General features: G+C 39.0%; 1 protein-coding gene across 3 annotated transcripts; it reads right to left on the bottom strand.

Annotated features, from left to right (window-relative positions):
* Nucleotides 1-162: 162 nt before the first annotated feature.
* Nucleotides 163-13,714, bottom strand: LOC106927007 (uncharacterized). Of its 3 annotated transcripts, none has more exons than XM_015002267.2 (13): nucleotides 13,324-13,714; nucleotides 12,672-12,740; nucleotides 10,407-10,431; nucleotides 5,568-5,654; nucleotides 5,341-5,480; nucleotides 5,120-5,239; nucleotides 4,917-4,962; nucleotides 3,434-4,250; nucleotides 3,224-3,323; nucleotides 3,036-3,107; nucleotides 2,822-2,923; nucleotides 2,041-2,287; nucleotides 163-909 (listed from the first exon to the last, which is right to left on the bottom strand). In XM_015002267.2, the coding sequence occupies exons 1-13, from the start codon at nucleotides 13,375-13,377 to the stop codon at nucleotides 716-718; spliced, it is 2,073 nt and encodes a 690-aa protein (XP_014857753.2). In that variant the 5' UTR covers nucleotides 13,378-13,714; the 3' UTR covers nucleotides 163-715. The 3 variants fall into 3 exon arrangements, with proteins under 3 accessions (XP_014857753.2, XP_014857754.2, XP_087866354.1); XM_015002268.2 differs by having other exon boundaries at nucleotides 2,041-2,284; XM_088010228.1 differs by lacking the exon at nucleotides 10,407-10,431 and having other exon boundaries at nucleotides 13,324-13,390.
* Between the last annotated feature and the right edge of the window lie 119 nt (nucleotides 13,715-13,833).

Below are 13,833 nucleotides of genomic sequence, written 5' to 3'. Positions count from 1 at the left end.
TACAAAAATTAAAACTATCTTTTGAATTCTTATTTCTTCAAGGTGGTTTTATAAGAAAAAGAATATTCATCGAGATATAAAATAACTTTTGTTTTTGATAGAGTACTCACTAAATTATAACTATTGTGATGATAAAATAGAACACAAATGTAAAGAATAAAATAAAATAATTTTCTTTTAATTTATCGGGCTCAGTTTTACATTTCTTTGAATCGGAGTACGCAGATTTTAATAATTGCACAAGATTTATTTCTACTGTGAATTTGCCCTTTCTGTAAAGCATGTTTTTCTTAGTTCTGTTTTCCATATTTTTGTAAATCTACGTGCTTTGACTGTCGGTTTGCTGCTGGTACAGACAAAAGAAACTATTCTATTATAAACTAACGCCAAGAGAAGCACTTTACAACTACCAGAAGATCAATTAGATTTTTTCTACACTATGTTTTGAAGGAGTTCTGAAAGATTTGACTTGCAGTTGCAAAACAAGGAGTTTTAAACCAACTAAAACCTGCACTAAACATTAAATGGACAACATTAATCAAATCATTACACTTATGCCAATAAAAAAATTTTTTTAAAAGTACAGCAACAGAGAAACTCTTTATTGGTTACATAAAATGGTCAGGTTCTAACATTGCAAGAACTGAACTTTGATTGGTATCTAAAGAACACACAAAAAAATCTAAATCAGATTTCAGTTCTCAAACATTTTAGGCTATTTTCTTGCGACAAGATCCATGAGAGCACAGGTGATTTTATCCATATTTGAAGAGTAGCGAGGCTCACGATGCATCCTGCTGTCTTGTTCCATTTGGAGTGAAGGTACAGAGGAGTGAGGGTCAAAATAGTTCTCAGATGGAGCTTTGTAGTCATGAGGACGCATGGACTCAGGATATTGAGGTTGGTTATCTAGACAACAAAATGTGGATTACCACCATTATTAACAACATAACCTACATATTCTTGTTTCACAGGTGAAAGGTAGTCATTAAAACATTTCACAAATCAAAATATTTGTCTCGTCAGATGGATGTCTTAGCCTGGGAAAAAATAAATTGAGATATTAAGTATAAGAGCAGCTCTCCTGTTCATTGTTGGGGTGCCTACAATTTTTTATGTAAAATTCCTTAAATCCATATGATAAAAGTTTTCAGTCCCATGTATAAATCCAAAAGATAACTTTAAATTCACTGCAGATTTTTTTTTTTATTACTGAAGGTCACAGACTCGTGGACAAAGAGGTGGGTGGGAGGACAAGCAGATGGATGAATGGATGCAACATTTACATAAAGGGATAAGGAACAAAGTCTGGACAAACACATTTGCCATACTCCATTTTCTTTTTCCACACTCATCAAGGCCTGGAGAACATCAGCAGCAGCCTAATCAAATCAACTCAGACAAAAGAAGAAAGTCAGCTTTGGGAATAGACAGTTCAGTTTAATCTTCAAAACTATCTCAAATTCTTTACATACAAGTTAATTTTTGTCAAGATTTTGGTTTTCATTCATTGGGTGGACAGTCAGCGTCTCATTTACACGTTGGCAGCATAAAACACTCATCTCGTGGTCTTACAAACACACTCACAATAAGCTGATTCAAAGTAGATAAACATGATTTTGAATTCACTCACAATTTTGTTTCATCCTAGCTACTTAGTAATTGCTTACGTTATGGAAAGGGGTTGCATGTTAATCTTTCCAACATTTCCTTTAGTTCCAAATTCACTTAACATGTTTAGTGGTTTTATGAGCTGAAGATGGCTTCGGCTCATAAAACTGCTGCCCCTGATCTGGCAGCTGGATAAAGGCCATGTCACCGATTAAATGGCCACATTGTCAAGCTCTAATTAGACTTCAGTGTCATATTTTCCTCCTTTAAGCATGATCTTAGGGATGACCTGCTAGACTGAAAACAGGTTAAACTTGTGCCAGGTAGCTGCAAATATGTGGTGCTTCTTATGAATCCTACTTCTACTTGAAGCATCAGGCTGCACTCTTCAAATCATGGTCTGCATCAAGTTTCGTGTCAATGACATACCTTCAAAACGACTTCTGCTGGAGTGTCTGGGCTCCCCGTGGTTGTATTCATGGAACCGCTGTGCAGGTGTCTGATCGCGCTGCTCCCAACCAAGTCTGTTACCGTTGTTGCAACCGAGCTCTTCGGATCGTCTGAGGTCAGACTCGTCCCTTGCGGGTCTGTCATACTGGTATACCTGAGGAAGCTGTGGGTTCGGGTTTAGGTCGCTGTAATTTTTGGAGACTTTGGCTCGACCGTGGTCATACTGCTTTAACGAGACAAATATGCTCTGTTAGTTCCAGTTTCCTATACAATTTTAAATTTTTCTACATATTGTCCAAAACTCTTCAGTAAATTTTTTTTTTGCCATTTTTTAAGACACAAAGTTCTCCCCGAATTTATAGCAAATGTTTTTACACTGGTCAGCCTTCAAATATGAAGATGGCAAACAAAAAACAAAAAAAACACACGGTAATTAAGAAGATGAGTAAGGCTGGACAGTTAAACTAATAATGGATGCATATACAAAGGGATCTATTGATTAACACAAACAGATTGAAAAATGGATTGTCAACGGCTGGATGGAGAGAAACAGTGGACGGATGGGTGATGAACAGAAAACCAGAGGACAGATAGATGAAATAGTGAACAAAGTTTGGAAATAATGTTTTTTTTTTTTCTGGATATACTTCAACTCTCTAATTTAAATGATGAATAGGAACAACACAAATCATTCTTTCTATCAGATCAGTGTTTGTTATGGTCTCTCAGGCATAAAATACAGCTTCAGGTGGAAACATACCCCAGCTTTCTCCATCTTTTTGCTCTTAAATTCTTCCAGAAGTTTGGAAATTTTGCTCTTCAGGAAGTTGGCCTCTTCTGCATTATCAATTTCAACGGTTTTCTAAGGGAAAAGTAAAAAAAAGCAAATTTTAAACACCAATTTCATGATTACATCCAGGTTAGTACATGGAACAGAGATTGTTGTGCATGTACCCAGGGATGTGTAATCTTACCAGAAGGTCAAAGATGCTCGTCGTGTCAAAGCCTCCTCTACTGTAGACTTCCCCTGCTCCATGATGTGAAGGCTTTAAAAAAAAAAAAAGTATCAAAATGAGACCATGAGTCACATTGATTCACTTCAGTAAATCTTGGACCTTAACTAAGAAGTTATAGATCTGCAATACCTTAATAATCATCTTACCAGAGGTTCTCTGTAGTGGATGTCCGGCCTCATCGGTGCATCAACTGGTCGAACATCTGCACCAGTTTGAGTGTATGGAAGTCCATAATCATCTCTGTACCTGAAAGCAGAATTTAAAAAAAACATAAGAATTTTTGTCCCCAAGAAAATAGAAACAGGTGTCGTGCAGGGACTTTCATGGACAGAAATCTGTTCAGCCTTTACACTCACATCTCCTTTGCCATCTTTACTTCGTCTGGCGTGGCATCAGAAAAGCGGCTTTTTCGCCTGCTCATGCCTTCCTCGGCTCCGTTACCTTTCAGGAAGCGCCTGAACGGCTCCGGTATGTTAGACATGGCACTGGGACCTTCTCCGTGTGTCTGAGCTGAAGTTAGTCTCCCCCTCTTAAACGCCTCCTCTTGATACGAGTCTTTCCTTTCATGATGATAATCTTTAAGTATGTCAAAGGAAGACTCGCGTGAGCGATCGCCCTCGAAAGGAGCGGACAGGTTTCTCCTCTTGGCCTCTGGTTCACTTGACCCATGTCTTCTCATATTGTCAAGTCTGCCGGGTTCCCTCTCCAGAGACCTTCGCAGCTTTTCGTCTTCTGTGTACATCATCTTCGGAGAGGGCTGGTATCCTTGAGAACGAACTTGACCACGGCGAATTTCCTCAGAGTAGAACTCCTCCAGAGGGTCTCGTTCTGCGTAGGGTCTTTTATGAGCAGAAGCTTCAGGTAGATAATCCAGCGACTGCGGCGCAGTGGGCCTGTGATCGTACCTGGAAACGTCTCGTGGGTCAAGCACTGTTGACCGCAGTGGATCGTCGGCATATTCCGGCAGTGGCCTGGTGTAGCAATCAAGGTTCATGCGATCCTCTCGGTAACTTGGACCTTCCATGTAATCCGCTCCTCTCCGTCCCTCTTCAAAGCGACCGCGGCTGAGATGATCTGGATAGATCCCGGAAAAATCCTTCTTTGGGCGATACTCCCGCAATTCAGGTAAGAGGGGAGGCACATCGGGTACGAATCTTTGCCTCTGCTTTGGAACTATAAAAATAAAACACACTCCTTTACTTTTGGGGGGGAAAAAAATTGAAAATTACTAAATCAAATATGACTAACACTGGCATGTCTGATCATCAAACAGAAGAAAATTAAATTCCTTTGACAACTGTAGACGCTTTGTGTTAAATATGTATACTGACATCTAGAATGGGTGACATGATATTAGACTGTGAGGAATAAAACAAGTTAACGATCTATAGAAGCAGAAAGATCATCTGGCAGTCTAACCAGAACCATATGATCTCTAGAAAACACACCGAATGCAGAATCTGAGTGCTAAGAACTAATCCACTTTAAAATGCAACACAACATAGGACACCACTAAATCGCTATTCATTAAAAATTACTAAGTTCAGGAAAAAACCTCACACAATCAGCTGGGATTGCAAGAGGAAAAAAAAAAATTGTGTCGTATTAAAACGACAGGATGTGAGGTAGATTTAGCACAGCATTTCAGAAACCTGATGAAATAAATAAGTCCAAATAAGTTTTAAACAAAGTGCTAGAATATTATAAACTATCAAGTTTTAATTTTATATCAACTATTACTTAACTTACTTCATAAGCTACATATAAAAAAAATGTGCATGATTAGTAGACAAAATTATTCATAAAAAGGATTTCCCACAACAACTGATTTGACTGTACCTCTTGTGATGTTCAGTCTTCCTTCAACCCCCTTTCTCAACAACGGCTGAAATACAAATGTGAGGACAGGAGTTACAAAAGAAATATGATTAAAAAAAAAAAATAAAAAAAAAAATAAAATATATATATATATATATATATATATATATATATATATATATATATATATATATATATATATATATAATAAAAGAATGTCTAACTTCTGGAACTCCTCGTCCATTTTGTCTTTCAACTATCTCCGCTTTGGCTCGCATTATCTTCCCTCCTTGGGTGTTTATGGTTTGACTGTCCCAGGTAACTAAGTCCGGCCGTTTTATCTCCTATGAATACAAACGATTTGTTAGGGTGTAGGAAAAAAGCAAAAAGTTTTTTTTTGTTGTTTTTTTTTTTTTTGTTTTTTAATACAGCGGTGATGCTTTACCACATATTTCTGCCGGTGTTTACGACCAATCACGTGGCAGACCATTTCTGCAAGGTTGGATGTCTGACTGCATAACTTGCAGGTGTATCTGGCACCCAACTGTGGCTCAAAATTGGCCACTTCTTCCAAAAAATTCAAACCTAAGATAAAAGCAGGGGAAAAAAAATTATTAATCTTTTTTTACGCAATACCACAACAACAGAAAATGTTTGTACCAATGTATTTACCAATAATGGGCTCATCGAGATTCAGGTATTCCAGGTAGTGTAAAATGTCCTTAAACTTTGGCATGATATGTTCTCTGACAGCCTTCCCTGAGAAACCAAACACAATTAGTCAAAGAAATCACAGAAGGAGAAGGGGTTTAGTCGTCCAAATGCTTTGTTCAATTACAGCTCAAAACTGAGCACAGCATCACATTTTAACCCATGTACAAACTATTGTCGCAGCCAACACATTTTTTTTTGTTTGAAGTATTTTTTTTTTAGTTTGGAGCTATCTGGTTTAGACTGAGGTTAAGTTGAGAATATTGTTTTAGTCCTATTCTTTGGTTCTAAGAACCTTTAAACCAAAAACCATGCAATAAATTCTGTTTGGGTGATGGGTGCAGCTAATTACTTGAGCATTAGAAACGCATGCAGAATGTTTTATTTATTTTTTAAACAATTAAAATGCTTACCGTTTAACCAAACATTCGGTTAAACGGATCCATTGGGAACCTGGAATCTGTCCTCTACCTGGTGCAGGTTAGCGAACGTGCACAGGTGTCGTGTCTCACCTTCCGGAGCTGTTTCTTAGTTTGTTGCGAATGAAAAGATGGATAATGGATGCATTTTCTTATTAAGAGGGTTGAGCTTCCACCTTGTGGAAGATTACCATTGAGGTCACTTGTATCCAATGATTTGTACTTATGGTGACGATCCATGTCATGACCAGATGCAAAGGTCAGAATGTAGATGGACTGATAAATTGAGAGCTTTACCTTTCAGCCCAGTCCTTTCTGTGCCATGACACACTAAAGTCATGCAGATGATTTCTGTAAATCCATGTCCTACTCCATCCACCAAAAGGCAGCTCATTCTTCTGGTTGATAACCATTACCTCAGACTTTGAGGAGCTGACTTTCATTTTAGCCATCTTTTGTAGGGTGGCAGGGCTCAGCTTTGAAGATGCGGCAGGGAGCATGGTCATCTCTACATCGCCAGAGGTCAAAGAAGGTAGTTCAGGCTTCGAGCCTGGGACCATGTTGGAATGAGCAACAAAGACGAAGTACAGTTTTTTCCCCTCGGAGTTGTTATTGCAAGGCCTTACTTCAGGTAAATGGATACAGAAAAAACAAGACAAGTTGCTCTGTAGCAATATTTTCCAATTTCCATCTAGTCATGTAATCCTGGAAGAGCAGCAGAGTGCAAGTCCATTTATTTCCTGGGATATTACAGCTTAAGTTCCATCAGCCGTTACTGTATTTTCTGTGTTTAACCAACACACCTGAAAGGCACGACCGTAAAATCCTTACACCACCATCCGATTTCAGGCTTTGGCTGACAAATAAATGTTTAGTATTGCTTCCTTTTCTTTAAGGTCTTCGCTGCTCTGCTCCTCACTCGTCTTTGAGCCTCATGACCAGATGAGGCCGGACTGCAAAACGTTGTGCAGTCTCTAGCTATCCAGTCCATAAACCAAAGCTCTAAGTCCACAATACCTTTAAAATATGCAATGTAATGAAAATATGGTTCTTGAGAGAAACAAGTGGGGGAGATTTGGCTTTTTTGAGATTTAAAATCAGGTCCCTGTATTCACACACAGGGAACAAATTAGGGGACTTCCACTGATGCTAGAGGCAGCGTTAGACAAAAAAAATCGATGGAAAAAAGAAAAAAAAAGTCCTGTGGGGGTAATTGTCGCTGAAGAAAAAAGAACCAGTTGCAGTGGTTTCTGCAATCATAAGATTTACATTTTTAACATGCCAAACTATTTCTGCAGCTAGAAAATACATCTTCTCTCATTAACATTAAGGTGATTCACCTTCTCCTCCTAAAACAGCTTAATACTAATCTTGGTCTTTAGTGGTGACAGTATTAGGTTGATTTAAAAAAATAAAAATAAAGAGATAAACTTCTGAGTGGTTACAATTTCCCATCACACAGTTTCTACAGTTCAAAGTACAATGAGATGCATCTGGATGTTCTTACATCACAAGCCACTTACAGTGGCTTCGGGCCAAAGGACGGTTAATTTAGGGCCTCGCATATAAAATATGCATCACATATCTCCCATTGTAAAGGTTTAATCACATTGATGGAGTGTGACGCCTTCGGTCATTCAGGACAAACTGACCAAAGGAGAAAAGGAGTCCAATTCTTGGCTCGTGTTTTTGAAAGAGGCTTGTGAAACCGGTTGGTGCCTCATAAAAAAAAAGTTGTTGTTATGGCTCTGAAAATCAACTGAAAACCGGTTAGTAGTATCAGTGCTGCTTTGAAAGCCAAAGCAGATTGAGGACAGGACTTGGTTGAATCTGCTGCAAAGTTGCTGCTTAGGTTGCTTACCATGAGTTCTGGTGAATCTGAAACTATTGAAATAAACATTGTGTGCGCAAGTATTAGGCAAATGAGCATAATTTTTAATGTGTACAGGTTTGTCTCTTTTGTAATAAGAGGAGATGTGGGTTAAGGAAAACTGCGTATATCACAGTGGGCAGCTTTTATCCTTCAGGAAAAATGGGCCAAAAAGATTTACTCTGAATTATAAAACAAATTGCAAAACGAGCTCGGGGGATTAAATATTCTGCTGCAACGATGTTGTGAGAAACTTACTGAGAGAAAGAGGAAAGCAAACACAAATGAACTGCCAAAGAGTTTAGGATAATCAGCTACCAGAATCCCTTTCTCTTCCAGTGTCTTCATAGTCCAAATGTGCAACCTACCTGGAGTACAGACACAAAGCCAAGGTAAACGAAAGCCGAAACCCGACCACCACTGAAGAAACGTGTGTTTTTCACAGATTTTATGAGCTGATGTGATCAGAGTGACCCTTGATGGTCCCTATGGACGAGACCATGGCTGGATCAGTAACCGGAACAGAGCTTCACTTCAACCCAACAGACACAAGCAGGGTGTAATAGAGTACCTGTACAGCTGTTATTAAAGATGAGCTACTTAGACTTTTTTCCAGGTTGACAATGGAGTCTTAAATCAACTCCCAAATCTACAGATAGGTTTTAGGAGACATTCATCCGCCCACAAGACAGGAAAATCTCCATCTTTTAGGAAAACCTGGATTTTCAGGAGAAAACAGAGCTTCATCACATGCATTCAAGTATGTGGCAAGCCAGAAATAAAAACCTAAGCGAGCTCCTGACATGATCTAAACCCCATTGAGAACTGGTGGGTCCTTCTTAGATGCGAGCTTTACAATGAAGGAAAACAGTCGACCGTTCTTAAGCCCATTCTTCATCCGATTCTTCCACAGTCCACCCCGGCCATATTCATCTCCACTTACAGATCTTGCGTGCGTCCTCCCTGCTTTTCATAACCACCTCAGGGGTGGTACAAGCTGCCCCACGCTGTATTGCGTGCAAGATTTCACAACCCTGCAAGCAGCACATCTCTCAACAGATGCAATGAAGAAGCAACTAACAGTCTGCTCCACGTTCTGTCAGGGCTACTTACGGTTTTATGCCAGCTGGTGTGAAACACCGCAATTATATAACATTAGTTTGGCATGACTTGAATATTATTCTTTTGGATTTCTTTTTTTATGGAGTGCACAACGTGCCTTTCCTCTCAGTAAAGTTCATGTGTGGATATTGGTGTACACAGTGGCGCAACTGCACATTATTCAGGTGGATGCGAAAACATAAATCGGCACCCCCCCCGACAGAAGGAACTTCAGGGTAAAGGACCGACGCTCACCCCACCTCCCCCATCCCCCCGAGGGGACGATACGTGGAGTGTAAAACTCGCTACATGTACGTCGTTATGTGCGAGAGGTGAAGGAGCGTGAGGCGCGCTGAAGTGTATGGGAAAACATAATCGGTGCGTCGCCCCCTCCAGACGGGGTTTTGGCGCCCCCTCTGGTGCTGCGCCCCTATGCGTTGCATACGCTGCATACCCACTTTTTGCGCCTCTAGGTGTACATCTTTTGACTGCATTACCTACTTCCAAAAAAGCTGAGTCCAAAAAAAACCAGAAACCCAAAGTTCTCCACTGCTGAGAGTCACTGAAAATGACGTCAATTTAGCATCGACCACAACTCCTGAGCGCTCACGGCCCACCCAGGGTTCCATCTGTACCCGTAATAGTGAGGAATATATCGCTAATGGAGACCGACACAGCTTGGCTGGAACCGAACCAGCTAGAGTGAGACTTGGAAATGGAGAAGAGGCTTTAGAGTCTGTGGTCGCTGCTGCACCAAAGATATATCGTCAGCAGATCAAGAAACCGACAGATTTTGTGAGTGGAAAGTTTGTGATAGTTATTTAAAAAGGGTGGCTATGTTAGTCAGTTTTTAATATCATAAATGTTTTCTTGGGAAATGTTTCATTTAGATGCACAATGTTACTGCACAATGGTTGCCCAATAATTGTGGACACACAAATATGTCCCAAGAACGCTGAAACATCACTTTCTTAACCGTCCCACAAACTTTTTACCCTCTGTGCAGTCCTGTGGTGTCACACTGACCCCGCATGCACTTTAAAAAAAAAGAAAAAGGGTGTGGGGGAGTAGAGGAGGGTTGGTATAGTTTTGGGAACTGACGGTCTGACGGGATACCTTCCCCGCTTCCCGACAGTGACATAAGCCATGCTCCTAAATGTCGCGGAAGTGTTTAGTAGTCTGAAAATTAACATTTTAGTACTACTTTTGTTCAGTAATAAAATTCTTAAAAATACAACTTGCCTAATAATTGTGCACACAGTGTATAAGGCAGAAATTTTGTATGGCTGTACAACGCTACCGACATTTTTTAAATTCTGTCCTTAAATTATAACTCGATGCCCCTTCTTCAAAATTATATTTAATGCGGTTTAAAGTTTAGAGATTTGTTTGAAGATTAGGCCCACTTACCCTCAGCAACAAGAGCATCCTCTTTCTGCCAGGAATAAAAGGAAAACAATAGATATTAGGTGAAATGATGCTGAACAAACAGCACAACTCCAACTTTTCTAAAAAAAAAACAAAACAAGAAAAGTAAGTCATTAAAAACATTTATAATCAAGCTTACCAGAGAACTCATGTACTCTTGCTTAGTCATACAGAGCTCAATTATACTCACATGGCCAGTTTTTTTTTTTTTTTTGCAGCATATTCAGGTCTGCAGAAATATGTACACCCTACATGCCCAGGTCAATTATTTGTGGACAAGTCCAAATAAATGAAGAAATTTTTCTTCGTTATAGAAGAACCTGCACACAGGTTTTTCTGTAAACTGATGAGAAGATGTCTGTCATACAAACAGCAGCAGTGTAGATGTGGAATCAATTGATCCTGATGAAATATTTCTGCCAAGCAAGAGCACTTGATATAGGGTTCCACTGTGTCAGCACACAGTCGATTCAAGTTCATTTTCTCCAACACTCAGTGGCCCGATTAAAGATCCATCTCCTTTGGGGTCGACAATTTCCACCCCAATACTTACAAATTAAATGTTCAAGTAAGAGATGTGCAGATGTACTTCATTCTTCAAGCTCTGTCAAAAATGCAAGTGTTGTTTTGAAGAAAAGTAGTTGGCTTTGCTTTTACGAGATGCATTACGCCATAAGACATCAAATCTGCCGTACCAAGGCAAATCTGTTTCCTGAGAAGCTGTAATTAGATTTATATAGATCAAGAGGAACATGTAAAGTCCAAACAAATTCAAAAAGCAGCAGAAAAGCAATCCAAAACATCCGCTGTAGCCAAAAAGTGTAACTGAAGATGCTGACAAGTCACTGATATTGCCACAAGACAAAGGGTAGTTGGATAATCCTTACTTAGCTGAATACCCACCATGAAAATTGTGATCATCTATCAGAAAAATACTTCAAGGTGAAAATTAATTAAGCTTGCTTGAAACAATAGCTAAGGAAATCATAACAACCAAAAGGTAGACCAGCTTCTCAAAAGTCTTAGTCATAGCTGATAAGATGGACCTTGAAACAGGGTCAGGTCAAACATGATTTCTATCGTGCGGGAAGAAGTGGAGGTGATTGAGGAATATAAATACCTTGGTGTTCGCCTGGAGACACAACAATGAATCTGTTTACAAAAAAGGAACTGAGCAGAATTTTCCTTCTTGAGGAATTTTAGGAAATTCTAGGTTCAGAGCAAGATGCTGTATATCTTCTGTAAGTCTGTTGTTGAGATTATACCGTCTTCTGCAATCATCTGTTGTCGCAGCAGCATCAAAGCCAGGTACCTTCAAAGGTTCAACAAACTGATAAAGACAGATTGTTATCTTCTGGGGACTGTGTTGTAAAGGATGTTTGGGATTAACCAATAACCCCAGCATCAGATAGGTGACCGCCAGACGAGTGACAAGTGAAACACATGGTTTCCTGCTGAAGTCCATATTGAGGAACAGGATGAATCTAATTTCATCTGAAGTTAGAGGCCATCACAAATTACCTCTTTAGGTTGATTTTTCTTTAAGTCCTGTTGAATCACATGGAAGAAACACTTTAAGTTTAAAGTGCCAGTCTTACCTAAATGTATCCAAATATTCATGCCTGGAACAAAAAAAAAACCTGCAAGCACTGTTGAGACAAAAGTCTTACTCAAAAGTCTTACTCGAGTGTGCTCCTCAATATTTCCAGTGTTGCAGTCACATCTGGAAAGTAAAAGTGACTCAAGAGACGGACAACACTTTTCCCACATTTTTTTTTGTCTTGAAAAAAACCACAGTGAATTTAGAAAAGAGGAAGCCAAGTCCAGTCCTCAAAGGCAATTATTCTGCAACTTTTAGATGAATCCCTCCTCCAACACACCTGAATGAAATGTGAGTGACATCCAGATTCTCCAGACCAAGCAGAAATCCATCCAGTCTTCCAGCTAAGTGTTTGTGGCAAAACCAAAGTCTTTCAAATCAATAAAGCCAGATAAGGAAAAACAGATCACAGGAAATCCATTAACAAGAATAAAACACCTCAATTTTATATCGGTGTTGAAGAGTTTTTTCTTATTTTCACACAAAGTACCACCTTTTTTCCTCCGGTCTGTAGGAACAACAACAGTGTTGTTCTTTTGGGAAAAAAAATGTTTTGTGAAACAACAAAAACAATGTTGCAGTTTGACAATTATCTACATTCAAGGCAATTTTCCATGACTACAAAACCTTTCCCTAATAAACTGTACCTTTAAATGTCCCGGTGTGGTCAGGTGTATCTTGTAGAGGGTGTTACCTCTAAGAGATTTTTCACAGATCTGGGTTAAACAGAAAAGTCAGTCAATATAAACAGTATTACAGAGCAAATTTTTACAGAGATTTCTGTTGTCTTTCAACCCAAACACTCATTTGAATGCTTTCCTTATTTAAAATATATCAGATTAAAATGTTCACGCAAACATCCAACTGCAGGAAATCAACATGCAACTAATAAGCTATGTGTAGAATTTTTTAATTGAGTTCTAGGTGAAAAAACAAAGAAAATAAAAATAAAATAAAAAAATAAAAATCTAAATTGAATAAAAACAACACCTCACAGTCATCTAATAAATATATTGAATGTTTACATGATCTAAGTATCACTATAATGACGGAATTAAAAAACGTAGAAATGCATACGTTATATTAATAATTGGTATACCTTTAATGTAATATACTCTTTATAACATATTTTATACAGCAATAGTAATATTCTGCATAAACGTAGATAAACGGCGCCATGCTTATATTGTAGTAAATGGACTAAAGCTAGCCTTGCCTGGCTAACCCTGCATGACCCACGCTGTTTCCGATTCCTTCAAGATTTTTCTTTCAGTGGCAAATGCATGCTGGCCAACTCACTGTGCATTCGATGAAACCATCATCCTCATCGTATGGTGTTTCCAAATTATCCATTTTCTTTACTTTTTACGTGGCACTTACGAGCTAATATTAGCTTACCAACGGTTTAGCTTAGCTAGTTTTTCTGCAACGATAGACGCAATAATTTGTATGGCACTTCAACAAGTGACGTTTTTCTCTTTTAATACTGATTTATCAATATTTAGTTGCTCCTAAAAAATCAACTTTACGTTACAACGGTTATGAAGTAAGGCAACGACTGCAATTAAAGAAAGAATCCTTTTAAAATGTAACTACTTCCTGTATGTTTGTGGGGTTTCTAAGGAACGGTCCGGAGGGGCGGGATAATTGACATCAAGCGCTACTGCTACAAAAACGGTGCGCCGGTGTTACAAATGAGCCCACACGCAGGAAAACGTTCCCTTTTCTAAAGGGTGTCCTTCTACGCCCCCTGTTGGTCATATATCCTTCAGACATTCTTTATATATTCTGTTTATTCTGTTTTATAAA

This window comes from Poecilia mexicana, unplaced genomic scaffold, assembly GCF_051168715.1.
Source record: "Poecilia mexicana isolate PSO_F unplaced genomic scaffold, ASM5116871v1 scaffold_11, whole genome shotgun sequence".
Taxonomy (NCBI): Eukaryota; Metazoa; Chordata; class Actinopteri; order Cyprinodontiformes; family Poeciliidae; genus Poecilia; species Poecilia mexicana.
The sequence above is the reverse complement of the archived record's forward strand: the minus strand, read 5'-3'. Positions and strand labels throughout refer to the sequence as shown.